At 44.6% G+C, this 26,756-nt stretch overlaps 1 protein-coding gene across 2 annotated transcripts in view; it reads left to right on the top strand.

The window, feature by feature from the left end:
• Window positions 1-26,756, top strand: part of SYT14 (synaptotagmin 14) — a 278,830-nt gene that overhangs the window by 76,229 nt on the left and 175,845 nt on the right. For both annotated transcript variants that reach the window (XM_040351499.1, XM_040351498.1), the window contains exon 3: window positions 10,723-10,875. In XM_040351499.1, the coding sequence (XP_040207433.1) occupies window positions 10,723-10,875 (153 nt within the window). The remainder of the gene's footprint in view (window positions 1-10,722; window positions 10,876-26,756) is intronic.

Below are 26,756 nucleotides of genomic sequence, written 5' to 3'. Positions count from 1 at the left end.
CTGAAAGTGCACTTGGAAGTGCAGTCGCTGGAAATCTGAGGGGTAGATCTAAAATCAGGGGAAGCTCTGCTGATTTTATCATTCAATCATATGCAAGCTAAAATGCTGTTGTTTTTTTTTTCCTAGCATGTCCCCCTCAGATCTACAGTGACTGCACTTCCATGTGCACTTTCAGTGCAATTTCAAGTTGTACTTGTAGTGCAAAGTGGATTTGCCTTTAGTAAATAACCCCCCCCCCCCCCATGTCTTTATGGAGCTGGCTTTGTATAAAGGTGTACAGTCATGCTAAAGCAGAAAAGGGCTTTCCCCAAACTTTTCAAAAAGCTGGAAAAGCAGAATTGTCTATAATGACTTTGTACAGTATATTGTAGTATTCTCTATACTCAATACTCTACTTTGAAAACACCTGTCCCAATGGTCACAATTCACTAAACAATATTTTACCGCATCCGAGAAATCATGCAGTAGTTTGTCGAGAAGACAGGAAAATGAGGCCTGCAAAATTCCCACTATCTCTCCAGCTACCGTCTGATATGCTTTCTCAAACAAATGTAATGCAGCCAACAATTTAGCCATGGCTGGTATGGCATGGCTTCTCTGGGTTGAGGGCTCAGGGTACCCTATGAGTTGGGTATACATCTCCATAATTACGGCTTTGGAAAACCAAAACTTCTGAGGGGTATCGGCATCTGTGTATTTATTTAGCAATGTGCGCTCCTTAAAGCGGTTGTAAACCGCATATATAATTTTTTTTTTTTTTTTTACCTGCAAGGCAAAATGCATAATCAGCTAGTATGCACCGCATAATAGCTGATTATGAAATACTTACCTAAAAACGAGGTGAACAACACTTACCTGGTTCACGCCGAGCGAGATGTCATCTTGCTCCGGCGTGTCTTCCGGGTATCGCCGCTCCAGCGCTGTGATTGGCTGGAGCGGCGCCGCTCCAGCGCTGTGATTGGCTGGAGCGGCGATGACGTCACTCCCGCGCATGCGCGCGGGAGATTTAAAAATCGGCAAGGTCCGGCGGCTGCCGGATCTTCCGCCGTGGATCCCCCCTGCGCATGCGCCGCCCGCATTGCGAGGGGAATATCTCCTAAACCGTGCAGGTTTAGGAGATATTCTTTTTACCTACAGGTAAGCCTTGTTATAGGCTTACCTGTAGGTAAAAGTGCAAATTTAAGGTTTACAACCGCTTTAAAGCATCTTTCCTTTAAAAGGACCACTCTAGATCTCCTCCTCCTCTTCTGCATTACTTTAAATTCCAGACACAACTCCTGAGTGGAATCTAGCTTTCACCTGCTCCAGCTTGCACTTTCCTAAGAATCGCTGGGTCTGACCATTGCCATACTTATCACATACAGATGTTCTGATAAGTTTACATACCCTGGCAGAATTTATGATGTTTTGGCCATTTTTCAGAGTATATTAAAGTGGTTGTAAACCCACATTTTTTACTTTTGCCTACAGGTAAGCCTATAATAAGGCTTACCTGTAGGTATAAAGAATATCTCCTAAACCTGTACGGTTTAGGAGATATTTCCCTCGCAATGCGCCGCTGATTGCAGTGGCGCATGCGCAGGTGGATCCTCGGCTGAAGGGCCGGGCGCCCTTGCTGGAATGAAATCTCCCGCGCGCATGCGCGGGAGTGACGTCATCGCCGCTCCAGCCAATCGCAGCGCTGGAGCGGCGATACCCGGAAGACACGCCGAGTCAAGATGACATCTCGCTCGACGTGGACCAGGTAAGTTCCCTACACCTCGTTCCGAGGTAAGTATTTCATAATGAGCTAATATGCGGTGCATACTAGCTCATTATGGCTTTTACCTTGCAGGTGTAAAAAAAAAAAAAAGAATGTATATGCGGGTTTAAAACCGCTTTAATACCACAACATCTTTTCTTTCACTCATGGTTAGTGTTTGGCTGAAGCCATTTATTATCAATCAACTGTGTTTACTATTTTTAAATCGTAATGACAACAGAAACTACCCAAATGACCCTGATCAAAAGTTTACATACCCTGATAAATTTTGGCCTGATAACATGCACACATGTTGACACACATGTGTTTGAATGGCTATTAGGTAACCAGCCTAACCTGCGATCTGTTTGCTTGTCATTAGTGTGTGTGTGTGTGTGTATATAAAAGGTCAATGAGTTTCTGGACTCCTGACAGACCTTTGCATCATTCATCCAGTGCTGCACTGACGTTTCTGGATTCTGAGTCATGGGGAAAGCAAAAGAATTGTCAAAGGATCTGCGGGAAAAGGTAGTTGAACTGTATAAAACAGGAAAGGGATATAAAAAGATATCCAAGGAATTGAGAATGCAAATCAGTAGTGTTCAAACTCTAATCAAGAAGTGGTAAATGATGGGTTCTGTTGGAACCAAACCACGGTCAGGTAGACCAACTAAAATTTCAGCCACAACTGCCAGGAAAATTGTTTGGGATGCAAAGAAAAACCCACAAATAACTCCAGGTGAAATACAGGACTCTCTGAAAACATGTGGTGTGGCTGTTTCAAGATGCACAATAAGGAGGCACTTGAAGAAAGATGGGCTGTATGGTCGAGTAGCCAGAAGAAAGACATTACTACGCAAATGCCACAACGTATCCCACTTACAATATGCCAAACCTCACAGAGACAAGCCTCAAACCTTCTGGCACAAAGTCATTTGGAGTGATGAAACCAAAATTTAGCTTTTTGGCCACAACCATAAACACTACATTTGGAGAGGAGTCAACAAGGCATACTGTGAAACATGGTGGTGGATCACTGATGTTTTGGGGATGTGTGAGCTACAAAAGCACAGGAAATTTGGTCAAAATTGATGGTAAGATGAATGCAGTATGTTATCAAAAAATACTGGAGGATCATTTACATTCATCAGCCAGGAAGCTGCACATAGGACGTGCTTGGACATTCCAGTATGACAATGATCCAAAACACAAGGCCAAGTCTACCTATCATTAGCTACAGCTGAATAAAGTTAAGGTTCTGGAGTGGAGTCTCCTGACCTCAATATCATTGAGCCACTCTGGGAAGATCTCAAACGTGCCGTTCATGCAAGGCAGCGCAAGAATTTACATGAACTGGAGGCTTTTTGCCAAGAGGAATGGGCAGCTTTACCATCTGAGAGGATAAAGAGCCTCATCCACAAATACCACAAAAGACTTCAAGCTGTAATTAATGTTAAAGGGGGCAATACACGGTATTAAGAAAAGGGGTATGTAAACTTTTGATCAGGGTCATTTGAGTAGTTTCTGTTGTCATTATGATTTAAAAAGAGTAAACACAGTTGATTGATAATAAATGGCTTCAGCCAAACACTAACCATGAGTGAAAGAAAAGTTTGTGTTTATCATTCATATTCTGTGAAAAATGGCCAAGAAATCATAAATTTAAACTTATGAGCGCAACTTTGGTTTTCGCTAGCTTGGATCAGTACTTAATTCCTCCATTTTTTTATTTCCTTCTATAAATAGACTTTAACACCTTTTTATGCGGTATTTGGTGAACTTTTTTGATGTTGGCGCTAAATACTTCATGCAAGCAATAGTGAATTTACATTTTCATTATTGCATGAGTTAAGAGGTCGTGTGACCATCCTAACACATGCAATAACCTTTATTAAATTGTGCCCATTATTTTGGAGGGGTAGCCACATATTTTTGACCATATTCTAGGAGTGATAGGTGTCCACAAACTTTTGTCTTGATAATATACCTTGACAGATTGAGATTTTCCTGTTAAAATTGAAACTTGCACAGGGTTATATACTGGCCACTTAGGCACTGCAATGTTAGAGAGCAGGTGGGTGCTAAATGGAGAGTGTGGGGGAGTGGTGGCAGAGTGTATGCTGCGGGGGAGGAGAAAATGAATGCATAATTATATTTAACCATCCTGCTTAGCCCTCTGATTCAAACTACTCGACAACCCTATCACCACCACCAAGCTGCTTGCTCAGATTATAGTAAGTAATTTAAAGGGGACCTGTCATTTGAAATATTAATTATCTGGTTTCATTAAACATTTTCCTGAATGTATACATATATCTGAAGACAGAGTTTCAAATACTGTAGTGAGTGACAAGCCAGCAGGAGAAACCACAGCCTAGGGCAGAAGGAGTAGGTCTTTGATAAACCTGTAAGTGTCCATTATCTTCAGTGGCTGGGGGCTAGAAACACACAGGTGCTGTCCTGACTGGGTCACCTTAAAGTGATTGTAAAGGCTTGTTTTCAAAAAAATAAAATAACAAACATGTTATACTTACCTGCTCTGTGAAATGGTTTTGCACAGAGCAGCCCGGATCCTCCTCTTCTCGGTCCCTCTTCGCTGCTCCTGTACCCTCCCTCCTGTTCGGTGCCCCCACAGCAAGCGGCTTCCTATGGGGGCACCTAAGCTGAGTCACAGCTCCCTGTGTCCATTCAGACATGGAGCCCCGACCTGGCCCTGCCCCCTCTCTCCTGTGATTGGCTAACTGACTTTGACAGCCACGGGAGCCAATAGCGCCGCTGCTGTGTCTCAGGAGGAGTGTTCCTGGATGGCTAAGGCACTTGTGGACATCGCTGGAGAGAGCTCGGGTAAGTAATTAGGGGGTGCTGAGGAGGCTGCTACACACAAGGTTTTTTTTATCCGAATATATAGAATGCATTAAGATGAAAAAAACTTCTGCCTTTACAACTCCTATAAGTAAAATTTCCTCATTTGTAGTGCAGCTTTCAATTAGATGTTTTCCCACAATGAATCACTGGTGCAAAGACCAGGAGGAACTGTTAGGCCGGGTACACACGAACAAACATGTACGGTGAAAGCGGTCCGTCAGACCGTTTTCACCGTACATGTCTGCCAGAGGGCTTCTGTACGATGGTTGTACACACCATCGTACAGAAGTCCGCGCGTAAACAATACGCGGGGCGTGTCCGCGTCGTCACCGCGGCGATGACGCGGAGACGTGGGCGGGCCTGCCATTTAAAGGCTTCCACGCATGCGTCAAAGTCATTCGACGCATGCGAGGGACGGCGGGCGCCTGGACATGTACGGTAGGTCTGTACTGACGACCGTACATGTCCGAGCGGGCAGGATTCCAGCGGACGGTTTTAAAACACGTCCAGGAATATTTGCCCGCTGGGAAAAGGCCCGGCGGGCAAATGTTTGCTGGAATTCGGCCCGCTCGCGCCCACACACGACCGAACATGTATGCTGAAACTGGCCCGCGGACCAGTTTCAGCATACATGTTTGGTCGTGTGTACGGGGCCTAAAACAGATCATTTTCTGTGTAGACTTATTGCAGAGCTGCACAAAAAAATGGAGGCGGCATTGGATATTGCCATGTCTGATGGACATCAATCTTAACTTGCTTTCAATGCCAGTGATTATTTAAGAAAACCTAAAATATTTTTAAATACAGATATTCAGGGCCACTTCTTAACTCCATTAGCCTGATATTTTTGAAATAGTCAAAAACAGTGTGAAGAATAATGTAAAAGAAGCCTATAGTCAATTCTTTAAAAGCCAGTTATACCCATTTATTGGCAGTTCCATGTAATGTATCACAGTGTGTAATTATCACAAATGGTTTTCTGGGACAACCTTTATCCGCCAACTATCTTTTCAAATAACAAGTACATAATTGCTTTTAATGGTAGAGTATGTCATAGAGTACAGGTAATATAATGATAGCGTTTAAGAAATATGCCTTAATTGTCCTCTAATTTATATGGCAGCTTTTAACAGTGTTTTTTTTTTCCTTTTGTAAAGCGTGTAAAATCTGTAGTTTTTTCCATTCACTCCGCCATCATTCTGGCTGCAACCTTGTTAGATGGCCATTTAATTGTATACATATTTAAAACACATATTTGTATCTAGATATTAAGGGCAGCACATCGACTAAGTGGTTAGTACTTCTGCCTGGCATCACTAGGGTCGCCAGTTCAACTCCCAACCATTGCACTACCTGCCTGGAGTTTGCATGTTCATTTGCCTGCGTGTTTTTTTTTTTTCGTGTACTCCAAATTCCTCCCACCCGCCAAAGACATGCTGGCAGGTTAATTTTCTCCTGTCTAAATTGGCCCCAGAGTTAGGGACCTTAGATTGTAAGCTCCTAGGAAGCAGGGACTGTTGTGAATGTATAATATATACTTAAGTGCTGTGTAAATTTACAGCATTATATAAGTACCTGTAATAAACAAATATCAAGCATGCTGTTTTTCCTAAAGGGTCAATCCACTGATAAGGGATAGTTCACTTATAAGTGGAATCCAGTCAGTCTTTGTTTTATCTCCTGTGATTTTAGAACTGAGATGTCCCTTCCTCTTAGGCCACTTTCACACGTGCGGACCGTATGTCCGCTTTTTCATCCATCCGTTTGCGGATGAAAAAGGGACATACATTGGTCCCGATGTGATTGCGGGTGTCAGCGGATGAACATCCGCTGACACCCGTAATTGTCCGCCTCCGCAAAGATCCGATTTTGCAGACCGAAGAAAACCCTATTTTTTTTCTTCCGTCTGCAGAGCGGATCGGATGAACACGGACATACGGTCCGTGTTCATCCGATCCCCCCATAGGGGAGAGCGGAGAAAAGACAGACCGACCTGTCATCCGCCGGCTCAGCGGGGATCAACTGAACGATCCCCGCTGAGCTTACGGAACATACGGAGGCGGATCATTACTGATCCGCCCCGTGTGAAAGGGGCCTTAAAGGCTCTTTCTCTAATAAGCAATGAAGAGTAAAAATGCATTTTACTGCACCACATGGAGCTAGTGTGTTGAAGGGCGATCCACTGATTATCTGGCCCTATGCCTTGAATTAATGTAGGTATCTGCAGGGGAACCACTGTGCCCATGTCAGGAAACATGAATCAGACGGAGACAGAAAATGCAGTAAAAATCACACCTTTTAATTAAATGGTAAAAATGGTACAACTGATAAACATAGTCAAAACATAACCAGGGTTCGGTAGCCAAATCGGGTAGTCAAAACAAGCCAAGAAATCAGGAAGCTAGAGATCAGCATAGTCAGAGGCAGCAGACAGGATCGGGAACCAGAAGGGACATCAGTCAGGCAAGTCTTCAACAGGAACACAGCAGAGAGTCTCTAGATATGTTGACCAAGGCAAAGGCATTAAAGAAATGAATCAGGCAGTTTAAATGGCCAGAAGGGGCTGGCTGTGGACTTAACACTGGACAATAACAGGAGCATATTGTGCAGGTTCCTAGCCACAATCACAATTACATTCATTATTTTCCTCAAAATTCTACAAACAATACCCCATAATGACAACGTGAAATATGTTTAAAGTCTTTGCAAATTTCTTAAAAATAAAAAATCCCATGTACATAAGTATTCACAGCCTTTGCCATGACACTCAAAATTGAGCTCAGGTGCATCCTGTTTCCACTGATCATCCTTGAGATGTTTCTACAACTTGATTGGAGTCCACCTGTGATAAATTCAGTTTGATTGGACATGATTTGGAAAGGCACACACCTGTGTGTGTATATAGGAGTCCCACAGTGAATGTCGGAGCACAAACCAAGCCATGAAGTCCAAGGAATTGTCTGTAGACCTCTGAGACAGGATTGCATCGTGGTACAGAAAAATGTCTGCAGCATTGAAGGTCCCAATGAGCACAGAGGCCTCCATCATCAGTAAATGAAAGAAGTTTGGAACTACCAGGACTCTTCCTAAATTGGGCCACTCAGCCAAACGATTGGGGGAGAAGGGTCTTAGTCAGAGAGATGACCAAGAATCCAATGGTCACTCTGAAAGAGCTCCAGCAGTTCTCTGTGGAGAGAGGAGAACATTCCAGAAGAAGAACCATCTCTGCAGCACTCCACCAATCAGGCCTGTATGGTAGAGTGACTAGAAAGAACCCACTCCTCAGTAAAAGGCACATGACAGCCCGCCTAGATTTTTCCAAAGGGCACCCGAAAGACTCTCAGACCATGAAAAACAAAATTCTCTGGTCTGATTAACAAAGATTGTGCTCTTTGGCCTGAATGGCAAGCGTCATGTCTGGAGGAAACTAGTCAGGATTGAGGGAAAGATGAATGCACCAATGTACAGAGAAATCTTTGATGAAAACCTGTTTCAGAGCGCTCTGAACCTCAGAATGCGTTGAAAGTTCATCTTTCAACAGGACAACGACCCAAAGCACACAGCCAAGATAACAAAGGAGACAACTTTGTGAATGTCCTTGAGTGGCCCGGCCATAGACCTGACTTGAACCTGATTGATAATCTCTGGAGAGATCTGCAAATGGCTGTGCACCAAGCACCCCATCCAACCTGATTGAGCTTGAGAGGTCCTGCAAAGAAGAGTGGGAGAAACTGTCCAAAAATTGGTGTGCAAATCTTGTAGCATCATACTCAAAAATAGGGTGTAATTGGTGCCAAAGGGGCTTCAACAAAGTATTGAGCAAAGGCTGTGTATACTTCATATACATAAGTGGGTTTACTAAAGGCAAATCCACTTTGCACTACAAGTGCACTTGGAAGTGCAGTCACTGTAGAGCCGAGGGGGACATGCAAGGAAAATAGAAAACAGCATTTTAGCTGGCACATGATTGGATGATAAAATCAGCAGAGCTTCCCCCCATTTCAGATCTACCCCTCAGATTTACAGCAACTGCACTGTACCTGTAGTGCAAAGTGGATTTGCCTTTCGTAAATTACCCCCATAGGGTTGTTTTCCTTTTTAATAAATCTGCAAAAAAACTTCTTTCATGTTGTCATTATGGGGTATTGGTTGTAGAATTTTGAGGAAAATAGTGAACTTAAAGGGTCACTAAAGGAAAAAAATGTTTTGCCTAAAATTAATGTCTGCAAGGTAGACAGACAGAATAGTGTAATGACTGTTAAAAAACGAGTAAATACCTATTAAATTCCTTCATCTATATCACCTCCGGCATTCTAGTTTCTGTTCTCTCATTCACTTCCTGGTTTGCGGCGCTTGTTCATGTAAGAACTACATTTCCCAGTATGCATTGCGGCATGCCCAGTAATTCACACCTCCTTGAAGTCTCTAACATGTAGAGAGCGTCCTGCCGCACAGATGTAGTTCCCAGGAGGGGGTGAGCACATCACTGACCACCGCAGTAAAGCCTCCCATCACGGTGGTGAGTAAAATCAGACAAGCAGGAAGTGAACAGAACAGAGAAGAAATAGAGCAACTTCTGAGCAAAAACGAACAATGAGGAAGTGAAAAGAGGAATGTCTGCAGGTAAAGGATGCTTATTATGAAAAAAAAATGTCCTTTACAATCCCTTTGGTCAATTTTGGAATAAGGTAGGAACATAGCAAACTGTGGAAAAAGTGAAGCGCTGTGAATACTTTGTGGATGCACTATATTCGTTAGTTATGGGAGGAAAACAATGCACCTAGTGGAACCTATGCACAAAATCCCTGCAGAGTGGCCTTGTATAATGGCTGAACCCTTGACACCATAATTTCAAGGCAAGAGTGCCCCAAGCGTCCTTGTATAATGGTTGAACCCTTGATATCAGCATCCTAAAGAGTGCTAACCACCACAACCCATGCTTTATGAAGATGCAAAAGGTAATTTATCAAAACTGGAGCAGCAATAATATGGAGAAGTTTTGCATGGCAACCATCCAGCTTCTATCTGCAATTTTCAAAGCTTAGCTGAACAATCTGAAGTTAGAAGCTGATTGGTTGCCATTTACAGCTGCTCCAGTTCTGAAAAATTCCCCTCAACATGTTAGCATTGACCCAAATCCATCTCTGTAAATAAAATGCTAAACAATCACAAGTGAATTGATGTGAAAACTGGTGAACTGCAAATTTCTTTTTGTGTGTGTGTGTGTGTGTGTGTGTATATATATATGTGTGTGTATATGTATATATGTGTGTGTGTGGTGTGTGTGTGTGTGTGTATGTATATATATATATATATATATATAATATACCGTATTTATCGGCGTATACCGCGCACCTTTGCCCTGAAATTCAGGGCAAAATCGTGGGTGCGCGATATACGTTAATACCCGCTTCCCGCGCCGAGTTTGAACTATTGCGCCGGCATATACCGAATGCAGTACACTCGTGTATAGCCGGGCAGGCTCTGCTTCTCTCGCAGTCACGTCCTGGACGTACAGGACGCACAGGACTTGACCGCGAGAGGAGCCGAGCCTGCCCGACTATACACGAGTGTACTGCGCTCGGTATATGCCGGCGCAATAGTTCAAATTCAGCGCGGGGATCGAGCGGGCAGGACACCGCAGAAGGACGCTGGACCCGACGAGGAGGACACCACCGAAGCCGCAGACGGACGCCGGACCCGACGAGGCCGCCGATGGACACCGCGCAAGACACCAAAACGGTAAGTACTAAAATCTTTTTTTTTTAACAGGAATGCGGGTTCACTTTAGGGGTGCGCGCAATACCCCGATTAATACGGTGTGTGTATATATATATATATATATATATATATATATATATATATATATATATATATATACAGTGTGTGTGTGTGTGTAGATTTGTCCAGCAACCTACAACCCTGATTGCTTGAATTTTCATAGTGCCTAATTCTCAGTAAATAAGACCATGCTATGTGTAGGTATGCAGGCCTAAAACAACCTGCATGCCGCTGCTCCTCTCCAATTTAGCATCATTAATTACAGATACTTTGTGAAAAAAGAATGACTTCTTTGGTTGTTTTAAAAAAAATCATTTTTGTTTTTTTTCTATCAGTGTCTCCTGAGGCTGTCGGTTTTCTCTCAGCAGTTGGTGTGTCCATTGTATTCCTCCTATTGCTTTTTCTCTACATTAACAAGAAAATGTGTTTTGGGAAAAGTGGAGGCTTTCATCACGGTGGTTCGGAATTTTGCACAAAGAATTCTCAAGGTGAGATGGAACTTTGAATATATTATGCTGCATTCTGTGTATACCCAGATGTAATGTCATTCTGTTACTAAAGATACATGACTGTCCCATCCCCTTTAACCCATTCACTAACAGAGTGGTGTCTTTTTTTTTAATGCAATTTTAGAATGCACATTTTAGGCCAGATATTTAAAGGATAATTCTAGACATGGTGGGGTTGAGTAACTAAAACTGTAGAGTGCAAAATCTGGTGCAGCTGTGCATGGTAGCCAATCGGCTTCTAACTTCAGCGTGTTCTTTTAATCTGGCTGGTGGTATTTCCCGAGTCTGGCTCGGGCTGAGATCTTTGAGCTGTGATCGGTAACCCTGAGCCAAACTCGGGCTCGCCTCGCAGCATCCACAGGCACAAGTTACTTACCTTGTCCCTGGATCCTGCGATGCCTCCCCGCTGTGTGAGCGAGCGTGTCCTGTGTGCCGCCGATCTCCGTTCCATGCGACGTTACGACGCACGGGGGTGGAGAACAGCGCCAAATTCAAAAAAGTTAATAAACACATTACATACAGTATACTGTAATATTATAGATTACAGTACTGTATGTAAAAAATACACACCCCCCCTTGTCCCTAGTGGTCTGCCCAGTGTCCTACATGTACTTTTATATAATAAAAACTGTTCTTTCTGCCTGCGAACTGTAGATTGTCCATAGCAACCAAAAATTGTCCCTTTATGTCAAAAGTGATTTTGGAACAGCTAGAAAACAGCGATAATAAATTATAATCACTTGCAGAATTGAGCGATAGCGATTTGTGGGGAAATTCATCATAAAAAAATAAAAGTAATGACAGCGACAATTCTGCAACTAAGCAAATTTCAGTGTTTTTGATTTGATTACATTATTGAATAATTTTTATTATAACTACATTATTATTTGTTATAATTATTTATAGTTATTTATTATATTATAATTTATGATTTTGTTTTTCAAACTTTATCATACCCGGGATGTCTACTAGACTCTTGTTTGGACAGATTTAATTGAGTTGTTTCTAAGAATTACAGGCCTACAGTATAAAACGCCAAATTTCCATGCAAAATAATTGTACCGCTTCAGCACCTAAAATCTGAAATGATCATACCGCCAGGGAGGTTAAGCTTTGACAAAAAAACAAAAAAAACAATGGAAGCTGATTTCTTTGCAGAGCTGCACCAGATTTTTGATCTCTGAATGGCTCCTGTGCTGAGTGGCCGACCTCCTGTATTCAAAATGCATTAGCCCAGCTGCTCAGCATGGGAGCTAGTGGAGATCACTGAACAGCAATATCTACTTTGCTGATTTCCAGCCTCCCTGGGTCATCTGCCCAGTATGATGTATACATGCTTAAATAAAACATTGCAGCGCTTAAAACAAGTGAAATGAAAAAATATAATCATTGAAATGAAAACAAAAATTCACAATGTCATTCATGAGTAACTTCCACAAGTGGATTCATATTAAGCAAGAGAGAATGCCAAGAAAGTTGTAATCTTCCTCTTCAAGTTTAACCACTTAAAAAAGGAGTTGTAAAGGAAAAAAAATTTTTGCCTAAAATTAATGTCTGCAAGGTAGACAGACAGAATAGTGTAATGATTCTGTTAAAAAAAACAGTAAATATCTATTAAATTCCATCATCCATATCACCTCCGCCATTCTAGTTTCTGTTCTCTCATTCACTTCCTGGTTTGCATTGTTCGTTCATATAAGAACTACATTTCCCAGTATGCATTGCGGCACGCCCAGTAATTCACACCTCCTTGAAGTTTCTAACATGTAGAGAGCGTCCAGCCACACAGATGTAGTTCCCAGGAGGGGGCGAACCCGTTACTGACCACCGCAGTAAACCCTCCCGTCACGGTGGTCAGTAAAATCAGACAAGCAGGAAGTGAACAAAACAGAGAAGAAATAGAGCAACTTCTGAGCAAAAACGAACAATGAGGAAGTGAAAAGAGGAATGTCTGCAGGTAAAGGATGCTTATTATGAAAAAAAAATAATTTCCTTTACAACCCCTTTAAGCCCTGGACCATATTGCTGGTCAAAGACCAGGCCACTTTTTGCGATTCGGCACTGCGTCGCTTTAACTGACAATTGCGCGGTCGTGCGACGTGGCTCCCAAACAAAATTGGCGTCCCCACCCCCCCCCCATTTTTCCCCACAAATAAAGCTTTCTTTTGGTGGTATTTGATCACCTCTGCGGTTTTTATTTTTTGCGCTATAAACAAAAATAGAGCGACATTTTTGAAAAAAAATAATATTTTTTACTTTTTGCTATAATAAATATCCCCCAAAAATATATAAAAAAAATTTTTTTCCTCAGTTTAAGCCGATACGTATTCTTCTACATATTTTTCGTAAAAAAAAAATCGCAATAAGCTTTTATTGATTGGTTTGCGCAAAGGTTATAGCGTTTACAAAATAGGGGATAGTTTTATGGCATTTTTATTAATATATTTTTTTTTTACTAGTAATGGCGGCGATCAGCGATTTTTATCAGTACTGCGACATCATGGCGGACACTTCGGACACTTTTGACCCATTTTTGGGACCATTGGCATTTTTATAGCGATCAGTGCTATAAAAATGCATTGATTACTATAAAAATGCCACTGGCAGGGAAGGGGTTATCGCTAGGGGGCAAGGAAGAGGTTAAGTATGTTCCCTGGGTGTGTTCTAACTGAAGGGGGGGGGGTGGACTGACTAGGGGAAATGACTGATCGCTGTTCATACATTGTATGAACAGACAATCAGGCATTTCTCCCCCTGACAGGACCAGGAGTTGTGCATTTACACACACAGCTCCCGGTTCTCGCTCTGTAACGAGTGATCGCGGGTGCCCGGCCGTGATTGCGCCGGCCGGGCACGCGCGTTGGCGTCAGAGGCAAGCGTGGGGCGCGCCTGCACGCCTCCAGCGGCGCGCGTGCCCCCCTATTGGCTGCTCGGCGTGGTGACGTAGAGCTAAGTGATCTCGCCCAGCAGAGCCAACCTGTTATACGGCGGCTGGTTGGCAAGCGGTTAAGAAGTATAAGCAGACACCATGTGTGCTCCCCCAACCACACTGAGGCTTAAGAGAGATTGTGACCCTCATAAGTTTACAAATGCTTGTTGTTTCCATTGACATAGACCATCACAGAACCTGGCCACTCTCAGGACCTCTTTCCCCATCATCCCAGTCAGGGCTAAAACATCATACATAAAAATGGCAATTCTTTCCTACCCTGTCCAAAGCTATGAATAAAATGTTGGCTACACATACACTTAAAGAGTACATATAAGGTAAGGCATACATTGGCTGCAGCATAGCCCTGTAAACAGACTCTTGGTGGCTATAACCTGTCTGTTTACATTTCATCAGCCAATGGTCTACTTTTTAGTATATATGGTGGACAGCTATGGTGGGTGTCAAGTGGCAAGAGTGGAGGAAGATTAGTAAACATCCCTTCGGCCTCCTGATGAATGAAGCCAGAAGCGACAAAATGTGACCAGAGTTGCCAACTGTCAGTAAATTTACGAACAGTTTGTAAAATCCATAATTTTTCTATCTGTCCATTATGGACATGCAGTCTACATGTCTGTAGACATGCTAACACCTGAAACTAGTTATTGATAAAGTCTCAAAATCTGCATGGCGGATGTGCATTTAATGCATGTTAATTTACAGGCGAATCTTTGTGTGCATCCATTTTGCTTCAGTGCTAAGTTTAGTGAAATGGCTTCTATTGAAATAAGGCATGCAAAATAATTTCACCCATATTCATTCCACCCTTTAGTGATTATGTACTTCCAGCACCCTGGATGTATTCCTGTTTACTGTCAATAACCGCCTCAGATGCTTCTTATATGATTGAATAATTAAAATAATATTTACAGAATATTTTGAGTAAATATTCTCAACTTCTTTAGTTAATCAGCCCTATAGTTGGCAAAGATGCATGTATTTATGCTGAGTAGTGGTGTTACATGCCCCCTGCTGGATTTCTGATAGAAGTAGGAAATGCTCACTGCTTGATTTTCCGGTGTGTCAGCCCCTTTGGGTACAAAGAGACTTGTAAAACTCAAAGATATTTCCTGTTCATGAACAGATAGAATGTGCAATCTAGGATGATTGGATTCTCAGAAGGAATTTCATTACTCCCAAATCTTTACCAAACTCTGTCCACTGGAAAAAAGAGTTCACCAAACAGTGTTTTTTTCTGGTCTTAAAGCGGAGGTTCACCCAAAAATCCACCTTTTGACATTAGCTGTAGCATACTGCTAACATCTGCAGTATGCTGTTTTCTTTTCCCTTGTACTTATCGTTATATGAGCCTTTGTTTTCCGGCTCCGAGCGGGGAATCCTGCGGGGAATGGGCGTTTCTAAGCGAAGAGGAGTTGATTGATGGCTGCTAAGGCGCGTCACGCTTTCCGAAAAAACCCGAAGTCACACTCGGGCGTTTACGGCGCCTGCGCCTGCCGTGTAGAGCTGACTGCGCAGGCGCCGTAAACACCCGAGTGTGACTTAGGGTATTTTCGGAAGGCTTAGGAACGCCTATACCCGGAAGTAATCCCCCGCTCGGAGCCGGATAACAAGGGCTCGTATAACGATAAGTACAAAAAAACAAACAAACAGCATACTGCAGATGTTAGCAGTATGCTGGAGGGATGTAGCTAATGTAAAAGAGTTTATTTTTGGGTGAACCCCCGCTTTAAGCAAACATCTCACTGTACCTATTCAAAATGTTTCTTCTTTCACTGATTATGCAGATGGAAAGTTTGAGACACTCTTAGGCCCCTTTCAGACGTGCGGGACCGTATGTCCGCTTTTTCATCCATCCGTTTGCGGATGAAAAAGGGACTTACATTGGTCCCTATGTGATTGCGGGTGTCGGCGGATAAACATCCGCTGACACACGTAATCACCCGCCTCCGCAAAGATCCGATTTTGCGGACGGAAGAAAACCCTATTTTTTCTTCCGTCTGCGGATCGGATGAACATGGACATACGGTCCGTGTTCATCCGATCCCCCATAGGGGAGAGCGGAGAAAAGACAGGGCGGTCCCTGCACAGTGTGCGAGGACCGCCCTGTGTGAAAGGGCCCTTAAAGGCTGTCTTTTCTTCGGCAGGTCTAGTCCTGCAACTAGCCCTCGCAATTTCAATATGTCAAACCCTGTATTCCAGGATTGTGCTTTAAAGGATAATGCCTGGTACACACAATGAACTTATATAATGAATGATCGTCCATTTATTTACCATATTTATCGGCGTATAACACGCACCTACATTTTAAGAGGGACGTTTCAGGAAGAAAACGTATTTTTAACCACTTGCTTACTGGGCACATAAACCCCCTTCGTTCCCAGGCGAAATTTCAGCTTCCGGCACTGCGTCGCTTTAACTGACAATTGCGCGGTCGTGCGACGTGGCTCCCAAACAAAATTGGCGTCCTTTTTTCCTCACAAATAGAGCTTTCTTTTGGTGGTATTTGATCACCTCTGCGGTTTTTATTTTTTGCGCTATAAACAAAAAAAGAGCGACAATTTAAAAAAAATATATATTTTTTTTTTACTTGTTGCTATAATAAATATCCCAATTTTTTTTTTAAAAAACTCTTTTTTTTCTCAGTTAAGGCCGATACGTATTTTGACGTATTTTTGTAAAAAAAAAAAAAAAAAAAAAATCGCAATAAGCGACTGGTTTGCGCAAAAGTTATAGCGCCTACAAAATGGGGAACAGAATTATGATTTTTTTTATTATTTTTTTTTTACTAGTAATGGCGGCGATCTGCGATTTTTATTGGGACTGGGATATTGCGGCGGACGTATCGGACACTTTTGACACAAATTTGGCGCCATTCACATTTATACAGCGACAGTGCTATAAAAATGCACTAATTACTGTATAAATGTGACTGGCAGGGAAGGGGTTAACACTAGGGGGTGAGGAAGGGGTTAACTGTGTAGCCTGGGTGTGTTCTAACTGTGTGGGGGGAGGGGGGTGACTGGGGGAGGTGACCGATGCTGTGTCTCTATGTACAAGAGACACAGATCGGTCTCCTCTCTCCCTGACAGGACGTGGAGCTCTGTGTTTACACACAGAGCTCCACGTCCCTGCTGTCACCTGCCGTGTCACCGACGATCGCGCGTACCCGGCAGACATCGCGGCCGCCAGGTACACGCATCGGGTCTTCGGCGATGTGCCGGGACAGTTTTTACCCGCCGCGTGCCACCCAGTGGCGCGCGCGGGTAATGCACATAAAAGGCTGTGTTTAAACGGCCACTTGGCACTTGAGAGCCGCGCTGCGGACGTATTTTGTCTATAGCGCGGATCTCAAGTGGTTAAAATAAACGACATTGAATTAAAATCAGGGTCAATGCCCATCAATGCAGCCTGTTTAGTGCCCATCTGCAGCCTCAATGCAGCCTGATCAATGCCCATCTGCGGCACATCTCACCAATGCAGCCTGATCAATGCAGCCTGATCAATGCCCATCTCATCAATGCAGCCTGATCAACGCCCATCTCATAAATGCAGCCTGATCAATGCCCCTTTTTAGCTTCAATGTTCATCTGCAACCTCACCATCTATGCAGCCTGGACAGTGCAGGAAATCACAGAGCCGTCATTTCCTGTTCGGCTCTCACTCGGCAGTCACACACACACATTCCTGCCTCCGCCATCGGCATTGGACCAGCTCCTGTGATAGACAGAACACTGGTCCAATGCCAGTGGCGAAGGCTGGACTGTGTGTGTGGCGTGATTGCAGAGTGAGAGCCAAACAGGAGATGACGGCTCATAAATTCTGGCTGAGTTTGTCCCCCTCCTTCCCTTTTAAGGTACACTATTGGCATATAACACACACCCGTGATTTGCCCCCCATTTTTAGGGGAAAAAACTGTGTGTTATACGCTGATAAATACAGTAATTTGTATGTGTGCTAATCTCATATCGAAAATTAAGAGTTGATTAAAGTTCTGAAAATTCTCGTACGTCAAATTAAAAATTAGTAAAAATTGGGAAGTGATGTAATGTGTTGTAGTGAATGTGTATCGTATCTGGTATCGTACGAGAAAATAATTTGTGCTTGTCTGATTGTATAATATTGGATGCTCTGTCCTGATCAGCTCTCGATAGCTGTGTGATCAGATTATTGTACAATCGCTTCAAAAGCGGTATTTTTTGTATAATTTTCTGATCGTGTGTATGGGCCTTTAGTTTTGCTTTAGTAATATGTTGCTCTTATAATTAAGATGTAGCATGTTACTAAAGCACCTTAACCCTAATCTGATCCCCCATTATGACAGCAGGGGTGGGATCCTCTCCATTCTCCGACTGTCACGATTTGAAAACGGCACAGCCATGCGGGGCTCTGCCCACACAACCATGTCATTTATTCACAGAGTTTTGTGAATGAAATAACTACAAGTACCATCTTCTACCAAGGCAGACAGCTTGTTGTTTTCAGTGAACTGCGATGGCACTGGTGAGCTCATTGATCTTCCTAGACCTCATTAACTGTTTGACTTATGGGAGGTAGGGGCAGATAGCTGTACTGACAGTCTGAAGAAGCAAGACATTGCAACTGCGATCTGTTGATCATGGGTGCAATGCTTTATGGGCTCCTAAGAAAGAAAAATGATAAATGCACATATTTTTAACCTGCAAAAAATTTTATTTATTTTTATTTAAGTGAACTTATCTTTCAACAGTTTCCTTCTGTTCTGCTTTTTGTGTGAATGCTATATAAACTTACAGAATGGCCCTAAAAGCCCCGACAGCTAAAGTTGCCTGTAAAAGATGCCTCACACATAAGCCTTTTGAAGGAAAATGTCAGTTTGGGGAGGCACTTGACCAATTCATAAAGATGTTACAGGAGGGTTTTAATTCCACGGCAGAAGATCCCAAACACCCCCTTCTCAGGAGCCTCCACCCCTGTTAAACATAACACCTAAATGCTCTACCCAAGCTTCAACCTCCAAACCCAAGTTCAGCCCTTCAGAGCAGTGTTAATTTCCTCAACGAAAACATTTTAGTCAAAATTTTCCTTTTTACAGGCCTTTTTACAGTGACGAAAACAAAACATCTTCGTCCACTGACAAAAACTATGACGAAAATCAATTTTAGTTAACGAACGCAAAAGAAACAAAATTGTGAGGCAGGGACCTTTACCCTTGTGAATGTCTGGTTTCCACTGAGCCTGCCTGCTTCTGCTCCCAGTAAGCAAGCAATTCCAGTCTGTAGTGTGCTTTGCTTAGCAGCAGTTAGCAGGCTGTGTAGCCAGCATTACAGGCGTCCGAGTCCTCAGACGATTGTCCAGAGCAGCACTGTGCACCAGTCCCACTCCTGACGACGACCATCCTGAGCAGAGAGCACTGTGAGCGTGTACATTACAATTACAGGCCTCCCCTCAGACAACCATCCGACACTGTGCAGTATTACAGGCCTTTCAGAGTCAGACCACCGTCCAGAGCAATGTGTACATTACAGGCCTCCCATGACCCCTGGCATCCAGAGCACTGTACATTACAGTCCATCCCTCAGACCTCTTACCACCATCCAGCACTGTACAGCATTACAGGCCTCTCTCATACCACCATCCAGAGCACTGTGCAAGCATTACAGACCTCTCGTACCACCATCCAGAGCACTGTGCAGCATTACAGGCCTCCTCAGACTACCGTTCAGAACACTGTGTAGCATTACAGCCACCGTCCAGAGCACTGTGCGTGGCATTGCAGGCCTCTTCAGACCACAGTCAAGAGCACTGTGCAGCATTACAGGCCTCCTATGACCACCGTCCAGAGCACTGTGAAGCAATTTAGACCTCCTCAGACTGTCCAGAGTAGCTAAATCTGTATTTTTGTGAGTTTGTTCAAACCTTAAAGGAGTTGTAAAGGAAAAACATTTTTTGACTAAAATTAATGTCTGCAAGGTAGACAGACAGAATAGTGTAATGATTCTGTTAAAAAAACTAGTAAATGCCTATTAAATTCCTTCATCTATATCACCTACGGCGTTCTAGTTTCTGTTCTCTCATTCACTTCCTGGTTTGCGGTGCTCGTTCATGTAAGAACTACATTTCCCAGTATGCATTGAGGCACGCCCAGTAATTCACACCTCCTTGAAGTCTCTAACACGTAGAGAGCATCCTGCCACACAGATGTAGTTCCCAGGAGGGGGCAAGCACATCACTGACCACCGTAGTAAAGCCTCCCTTCACGGTGGTGAGTAACAATCAGACAAGCAGGAAGTGAACAGAACAGAGAAGAAATAGAGCAACTTCTGAGCAAAAATGAACAATGAGGAAGTGAAGAGAGGAATGTCTGCAGGTAAAGGATGCTTATTATGAACAAAATGTTTTTCCTTTACAACCCCTTTAATACCATAAATAAGTACATGATATTTTTTTTACTCCAGGAGTATATAATGAGTTTGGAAATTCTATAGCCATTTTTTTATTTTTTTTTATTAATAACAATTTTATTGGTCAGAGGTTCAAGTTTACATAACTTACACCCATCCAGAACATTAAGCAAGCAAAGACAAAATAAAGAGAAAATACATTAACAGTAGAACAGGGAAGGGAGCTGTGGTGGCTCAACGCGATTGGCACTGCGCTGACAAGCCATTCACCTCTGCAGCTAGAGGTTCGGATCCCGGTCTCGGCTTGATGTGAATTGAGTTTGGTGGTCTCAGCCCGGCTCCCGGTGGGTGTGCTATGCGAGGTAAGCCTGCGCTTAGTACGCCCATCCCCCTCCCACAAAAACCACCACACCTACACACGCACTCTAAATTGGGTTAACACACTCACATTGACCACGCGGTCTCTAAAAGAGAGGCGAAGGACTAATGGGGCTGGTTGGGGCTAATCCTCTCACTCCCTTATAGGGAGTCCCTCTGCCCCGTTGGGCTTCAAAGCGGAGCAGGTAGGGCGGGCTGTGTGGGAGGACCCCCTCACACACCCGCCATTGCCACCCGGGGCATGGAGAAAGGTGGCAGATTGCCTCTGGGGGAGGCCTGCCTACTCCCAACTCCTGCAGTTGGGAGTAGGCAAAAAAAAAAAAAAAAAAAAAACAGTAGAACAGGGAGTGTTCAATATCTTTGCGCAGTGTATACCACTATGCCAGCTTGCCTGTCGGAAACGGTGGTGCCATTGTGGCGGATTGCAAGCTGACCATCGTCCATACGGACTATCTGCATGTTGTGGCTAACTTGAACAGTAATCCTAACTTCTAAGTATCATAGCAGCCGGAGACACTAGGGGTCTCCAGGGGTAAGGGGGAAAGAAAAGAGGGGAAAAGAGAGAGAAAGTAGAGCAGAGAGAATGTGTCATTAAATCGGCCCATGTACCTTCTCAGGGTGGATCCTCCCGGCGGTGCGACAACTCCCAGACTGCGTTGTGTGCTTCCAACCGATCCTGCAATCTGGCGGTCATTTTCTCCATAGTCTCCACGACTTTGATCCTGGCGTATAGGGCCTAAGGGGGAGGGGGAGATGGGCGTTTCCAATGCAATGCCACCAGGCACCGTGCTGCCGTGAGGATGTGTCGGGCCAGTTTCTTATATGGGGATGGGAGCCGTAGCGGTGGGAAACCTAGGATAAAATATTTTGGGGTGGGGTGGGGGGTCTGCTTATCTAGGAGTCGCTCCAGCAACTGCCGAACCGAGTCCCAGAAAGGGGCAATCAGCGGGCAACTCCAGTAAACATGAAGGAGGGTGCCCCTCGCCCCTAGGCACCGCCAGCAGCAGTCTGAGCTAGTGGGGTAGATGGCGTGGAGGACGTCTGGGGTCATGTACCAGAAAGATAGAATTTTGTAGGTGTTTTTTTTATATAGCGTGCAAATCGAACTCTTTGCTGCCTGTACCCAGATCTCATGCCATTGTTCCACGGGGATCTCCTCTCCAAGAGCCTTTTCCCATTTAGTCATATATGCATGTTTGCCTTTCACCTCCATGGGCCAGGCATTCAGTATAGTGTATATCCCTGAAATCAATCCCCTCTGAGCTGAGCCTGCTAGAATCAAGCGTTCAAATGGGGCCGGGGGAGAAAACTGCAATTTCGGTGCTATCGTTAAGGCATAGTGGCATATTTGGAGATACCCGTAGAATTTCCGGCTCGGGAGATCATATTGGGTCTGTAGTTCAGCAAAGGGGCGTAATTTACGGGTCAGAGGATCCACCAAGTTGCCAAAGTGGAAAAGGTTTTGCGAGGTCCACGGAAATTACATGCGGCGGGTGAGGCTGTCTGGCACCTTGGGGTTACAGGCAAAGGAGGTCAGGAGCTAGCTGTCAGAGGTCACCTTTTGGTGGGGTATCAACTTGCGCCACATCCGTCAGAGCACCGACATTGGGCCAAGCATACGGTCAGGGTCTACCTCCGCGTTTGCACTCCACAGGAGATTGTTAGGGTGGACCGGGGCTAGCCATAGTTTCTCAATTTCCATCCAGTTATATGAACGAAATGTAAACCAGGATTTTATGGCTCGTAGCTGGGCCGCCTGGTAGTGCCTAATAAGGTCCGGAAAATCCAGACCTCCATCCGATCGCGCCGCCAGTAGGACCGAGTGCAGTATCCTATGACGCTTGGAATTCTAGGTGAACTGCAACAGGTCCGTCTGGAGTTTTCTCAGGTGGGCATACGGGACTGGAATGGGTAGTGTTTGGAACAAATATAGGACCTTCGGGAGGACAGACATTTTCACCGAAGCGACCCTCCCCAGGAGAGATATATGATGTTTTTTCCACTGTAACAGAAGGGCTCTGATGGAGCGGAAGAGGGGGGGGGGGAATTTTCCTGATAGAGTGTGCGGAAGCTGGGAGTAATATATATTCCCAAGTACTTCAAAGCGGTAGTCTTCCAGGTGTTGGGGAAGTACATTTACAGTAAGGTCGCCTCGCTCACCGGCATTTTAAGCTGGAGAGCTTCCGATTTGGATGCATTAATTTTATATCCCGAGAGCGCCATATCGATCGAGCTCCACATGGAGATTCGGAAGGGATGTTCTAGGCTGGGTCATTGTTAGAATTACATTGTCTGCGAACAGTGAGATTTTAAACTCCCGGTCTCTGACCATAATGCCCTTGATATTGGTGTTCCCTCGGATAGTGGCGGCCAGGGGTTCTACGCACAGTGCAAATAGCAGGGGGGAGAGCAGACAGCCCTGCCTGGTGCCATTTGTCACCGGGAACGAGGAGGAAAAAGCAAAGGGAGTTTTAACTTGGGAGGATGGGTTTACGTATAGGTGCCAAATTGCCTGCAGGAAATGTCCCCGGTAATCCCACGTGTTGTAACGTGGTGAACAGGAAGGGCCACCCCAGGCGACAAAGGCCTTCTCTGCGTCCAGGCTAAGTAGGAGGGACTGCAGGCCCTCCCTGTTCGCCACCTCCACCAGGTCAATTATTTTCCTGGTGTTGTCTCCTGCCTGGTGGAGGGGGACAAAGCCCACCTGATCTTTATAGATAAGGGAAGGGAGGACTGTGTTCAGGCGAACAGAGAGTAGTTTAGTGAAGATTTTGAGGTCCGAATTCAGGAGGGCGATAGGTCTATAGTTGGCACAGAGGGAGGGGTCCTTATCCAGCTTGGGTATAGCCGTGATAAAAGGCAGCTGCATGTCTACTGGGATGGGGGCACCACAAAGGAATGCAATGCCTTTTTAATATTCATAGGGGAAGCCGTCCAGCCCTGGGGCTATGAAGAGTTCAGGGATTTAATGGTGGACTCTAGTTCTTCTTCTGTAATCAGGGCATTAAGGAAGGGCAGGTCCTCAGGCCTCAGACGGGAGATCCCACTATTCTCAAGATATTGGGCCATGCGGTGGGCTACATCGGGGGGAGGGGGGGAGAGGGCTGCTTGGGATGTCAGGGTTATTATAGAGATGCATAGCCCACTCAGCAAACAAGTGGGCTATGTCTCTTGGGTGTGTGAGCAGGGTTCCCGAGTCAGATTTAATTTGGTGGGGTGTTGAGGCTTGGGTGCTGTCCCACAGCTTCCGAGCCAGGAGAGAGTGGGCCTTGTTCCCCTTATCGTAGACCAACTGCCGTAGTCTGACTAAGGCCTTTTACACCCGGCCCAATGCTAGGTCACTCAAGGTTGCCCGCAGGGAGGTGATCTTTTTAAGAAGCGCCAAGGTGGGAGAGCTCTGCAACTGGCTCTTCAACACCCTAAGCTCCCCTTTGGTCCGTACTTTCAGGCTCTGTGCATTTTTCCTCATAGCGGCCGACATGGCTTAACATTTGCTTCGCATCACCGCCTTGTGGGCTTCCCACAGGATGGGAGGTGTCGTGTCTGGCGTGTCATTTTCCGCAAAGTAATACTTCATGGTGGACTCTAATTCGGATTTCGAGGAGGAGTGTTGTAGATGAAATTTATTCAGCCGCCAGGTACATGGCCTGCGATAGTCAATAGGACCGGTGCGTGGTCCGTCCAGGATATCGGGAGGATCTGGGCCGTACGAGTTTGTCTAAGGGCTGTAGTGTTGACAAAAAAAATTGTCTATTCGGGAGTGAGTGCGGTGGGGGGCTGAGTAGAAAGTGTATTGTCTGTCACCAGGATGGAGGACCTGGCAGGCGTCAAATAGAGCATAGCGCCTAGAGAGCTGGGCGAAACTGCCTCGAGTCTCTGAGTACTCGGGCTGAGGTAGTCTATAGACATTTTTAAATGATGCATTGCAATTTAACTAAACGCATTAGACTTTAGTTGACTAAAATTATTTTATTTAACTAAAATGTACAGGAGGTTTTAGTCGACTAAAATACAACTAAAATTAAAACAATTGCACTTGACTAAAAGGGGACCAAATCTAAAATGGCATTTTAGTCAAAAGACTATAACTAAAACAAAATCAAAATTTGATGCCAAAATTAACACTGCTTCAGAGACTCCCCTTTTGAGGAGTCTTGATTAGGGAAACCCTTTGGGAGACCTCACATGCAACCTTTCCTTTCTTTCAGAGTGGCTATTACATCTGCTAGAGTGTTTCTGAGCTGGTAGCCCTTTATTGTAAAGATCTTTGTCTTGTAATTCACAGGGACAATGTGGTCTTGAGACCAAGATCTTCTATTATACCCATGGTTGTCTCTTATTTCCACCTAAATGAGGATATTGCCCTCACTTCCCTTTGTGCTACTCCAAGATGTACCAAGGGTATTTCCCTACACTGCTTGGAAGTTGACAGAGCCCTCAGGGTATTCCTGACAGCCTTGGCTTTTGTTCACAAAAGAGTCCCTTTTTGTCTTACCTGCAGGCTCTTTTAGCAGACATCCGGCCTCCCACTCCAACATTGCCAGATGGATCAGACAACTTATTGTCAGAGCCTGTGCCCTTAAGGAAAGAGTTCCCTCTTCCCCTATCAGTGCTCATTCTACCAGGTCTGTTGGTATCTCTTGGGCTTTCCAGCATCAAGCATCTGTATACCAGATTTGCAGGGCTGCCATCTGGTCCACTGTATGTACATGTTATCTAGGTTTTAACAGGTGTACGTTCAAGCCTCAACTGATGCGAACTTCCCCGCAAGACGCTTTAAGCATTTGAGTGTTTTTGGGTTTAACCCTGTTTTTTTTTTTTAAATACTGAGAATTTTGACTTGCCGGTTAATTCATTATCTTGGAGTACAGTACAGGAAACAGACCCCTCCTCTTTGGTTTCTTTGGGCACACATAATAGCTTGCAAAGAAAAAATGTTTATATTACTATTTGCTAAAACAAGGATTAAAATAATCCCCCTGTAAGCAACACACTAGAAACTTGTAGCCAGATTCAGGTAGAGATACGACGGCGTATCAGTAGATACGCCGTCGTAACTCCGAATCTGCGCCGTCGTATATTTAAGCGTATTCTCGAACTGATATACGCTTAAATGTTGCTAAGATACGAGCGGCGTAAGTCTTCCTACGCCGTCGTATCTTAGCTGTCTATTTACACTGGCCGCTAGGGGCGTGTACGCTAATTTACGCCTAGAATTTGTAAATCAGCGAGATGCACCTATTCACGAACGTACGCACGGCCATCGCAGTAAAGATACGCCGTTTACGTAAGGCATTTTCAGGCGTAAAGATAAACCACCAAAAAGATGGACGTCGGAACCGCGTCAAATTTTTCAATTTTTACATCGTTTGCGTAAGTCATCCGTGAATGGGGCTGGGCGTAATTTACGTTCACGTCAAAACCAATGAGTCTTTTCGGCGTAATTTGGAGCATGCGCACTGGGATACGTCCACGGACGGCGCATGTGCCGTTCGTTCAAAACGTCATTTACGCGGGGTCATGCTTTATTTACATAAAACACGCCCACCTCTTCACAATTTGAATTAGGCGCGCTTACGCCGGCACATTCACGCTATGCCGCCGTAATTTAGGACGCAAGTGCTTTGTGAATACAACACTTGCCTCTAACTTGCGGCGGTGTAACATAAATTACATACGCTACGCCCGCATAACTTTAAGCCGCCGTACGTGAATCTGCATAGTGGTCTGTTGCTCCAACAAAGAGCGCAGCAGTCCGAAACTTCAGGTATCTGACACATCCTTGCCTAGTGCTGCAATCACCAACGCTCAATTTATGACCACGTCTACTTGTCCCAGTGTGTTCAAGCCCCCAGCCAGGTACAGCCACCAATTCAATCTACTTCATGACCTCCCCACTGCAAGAGTCCACCCTGGGTAAACCATAGTGTCGCAGTTTACCCAGGTGGACTATGTCATTACTGCTCCATACATGGTTGTTCGGGCCTTATGATTGGCTGCTGAGGCCTAAGCATTGTCACATGAGGGGGAGGCCATATGTTTCCACATGCTTCGAAGGCCTGTACCATTGGAGAAATGGAGCAAGGGCTTTGATGGAATGGGGTTGCATGAATTTGTGAGTATAGCTTGGTAGCATGGGCTGTCAGTAGACA

Source organism: Rana temporaria, chromosome 4 (genome assembly GCF_905171775.1).
Source record: "Rana temporaria chromosome 4, aRanTem1.1, whole genome shotgun sequence".
NCBI lineage: Eukaryota > Metazoa > Chordata > Amphibia > Anura > Ranidae > Rana > Rana temporaria.
The sequence above is the reverse complement of the archived record's forward strand: the minus strand, read 5'-3'. Positions and strand labels throughout refer to the sequence as shown.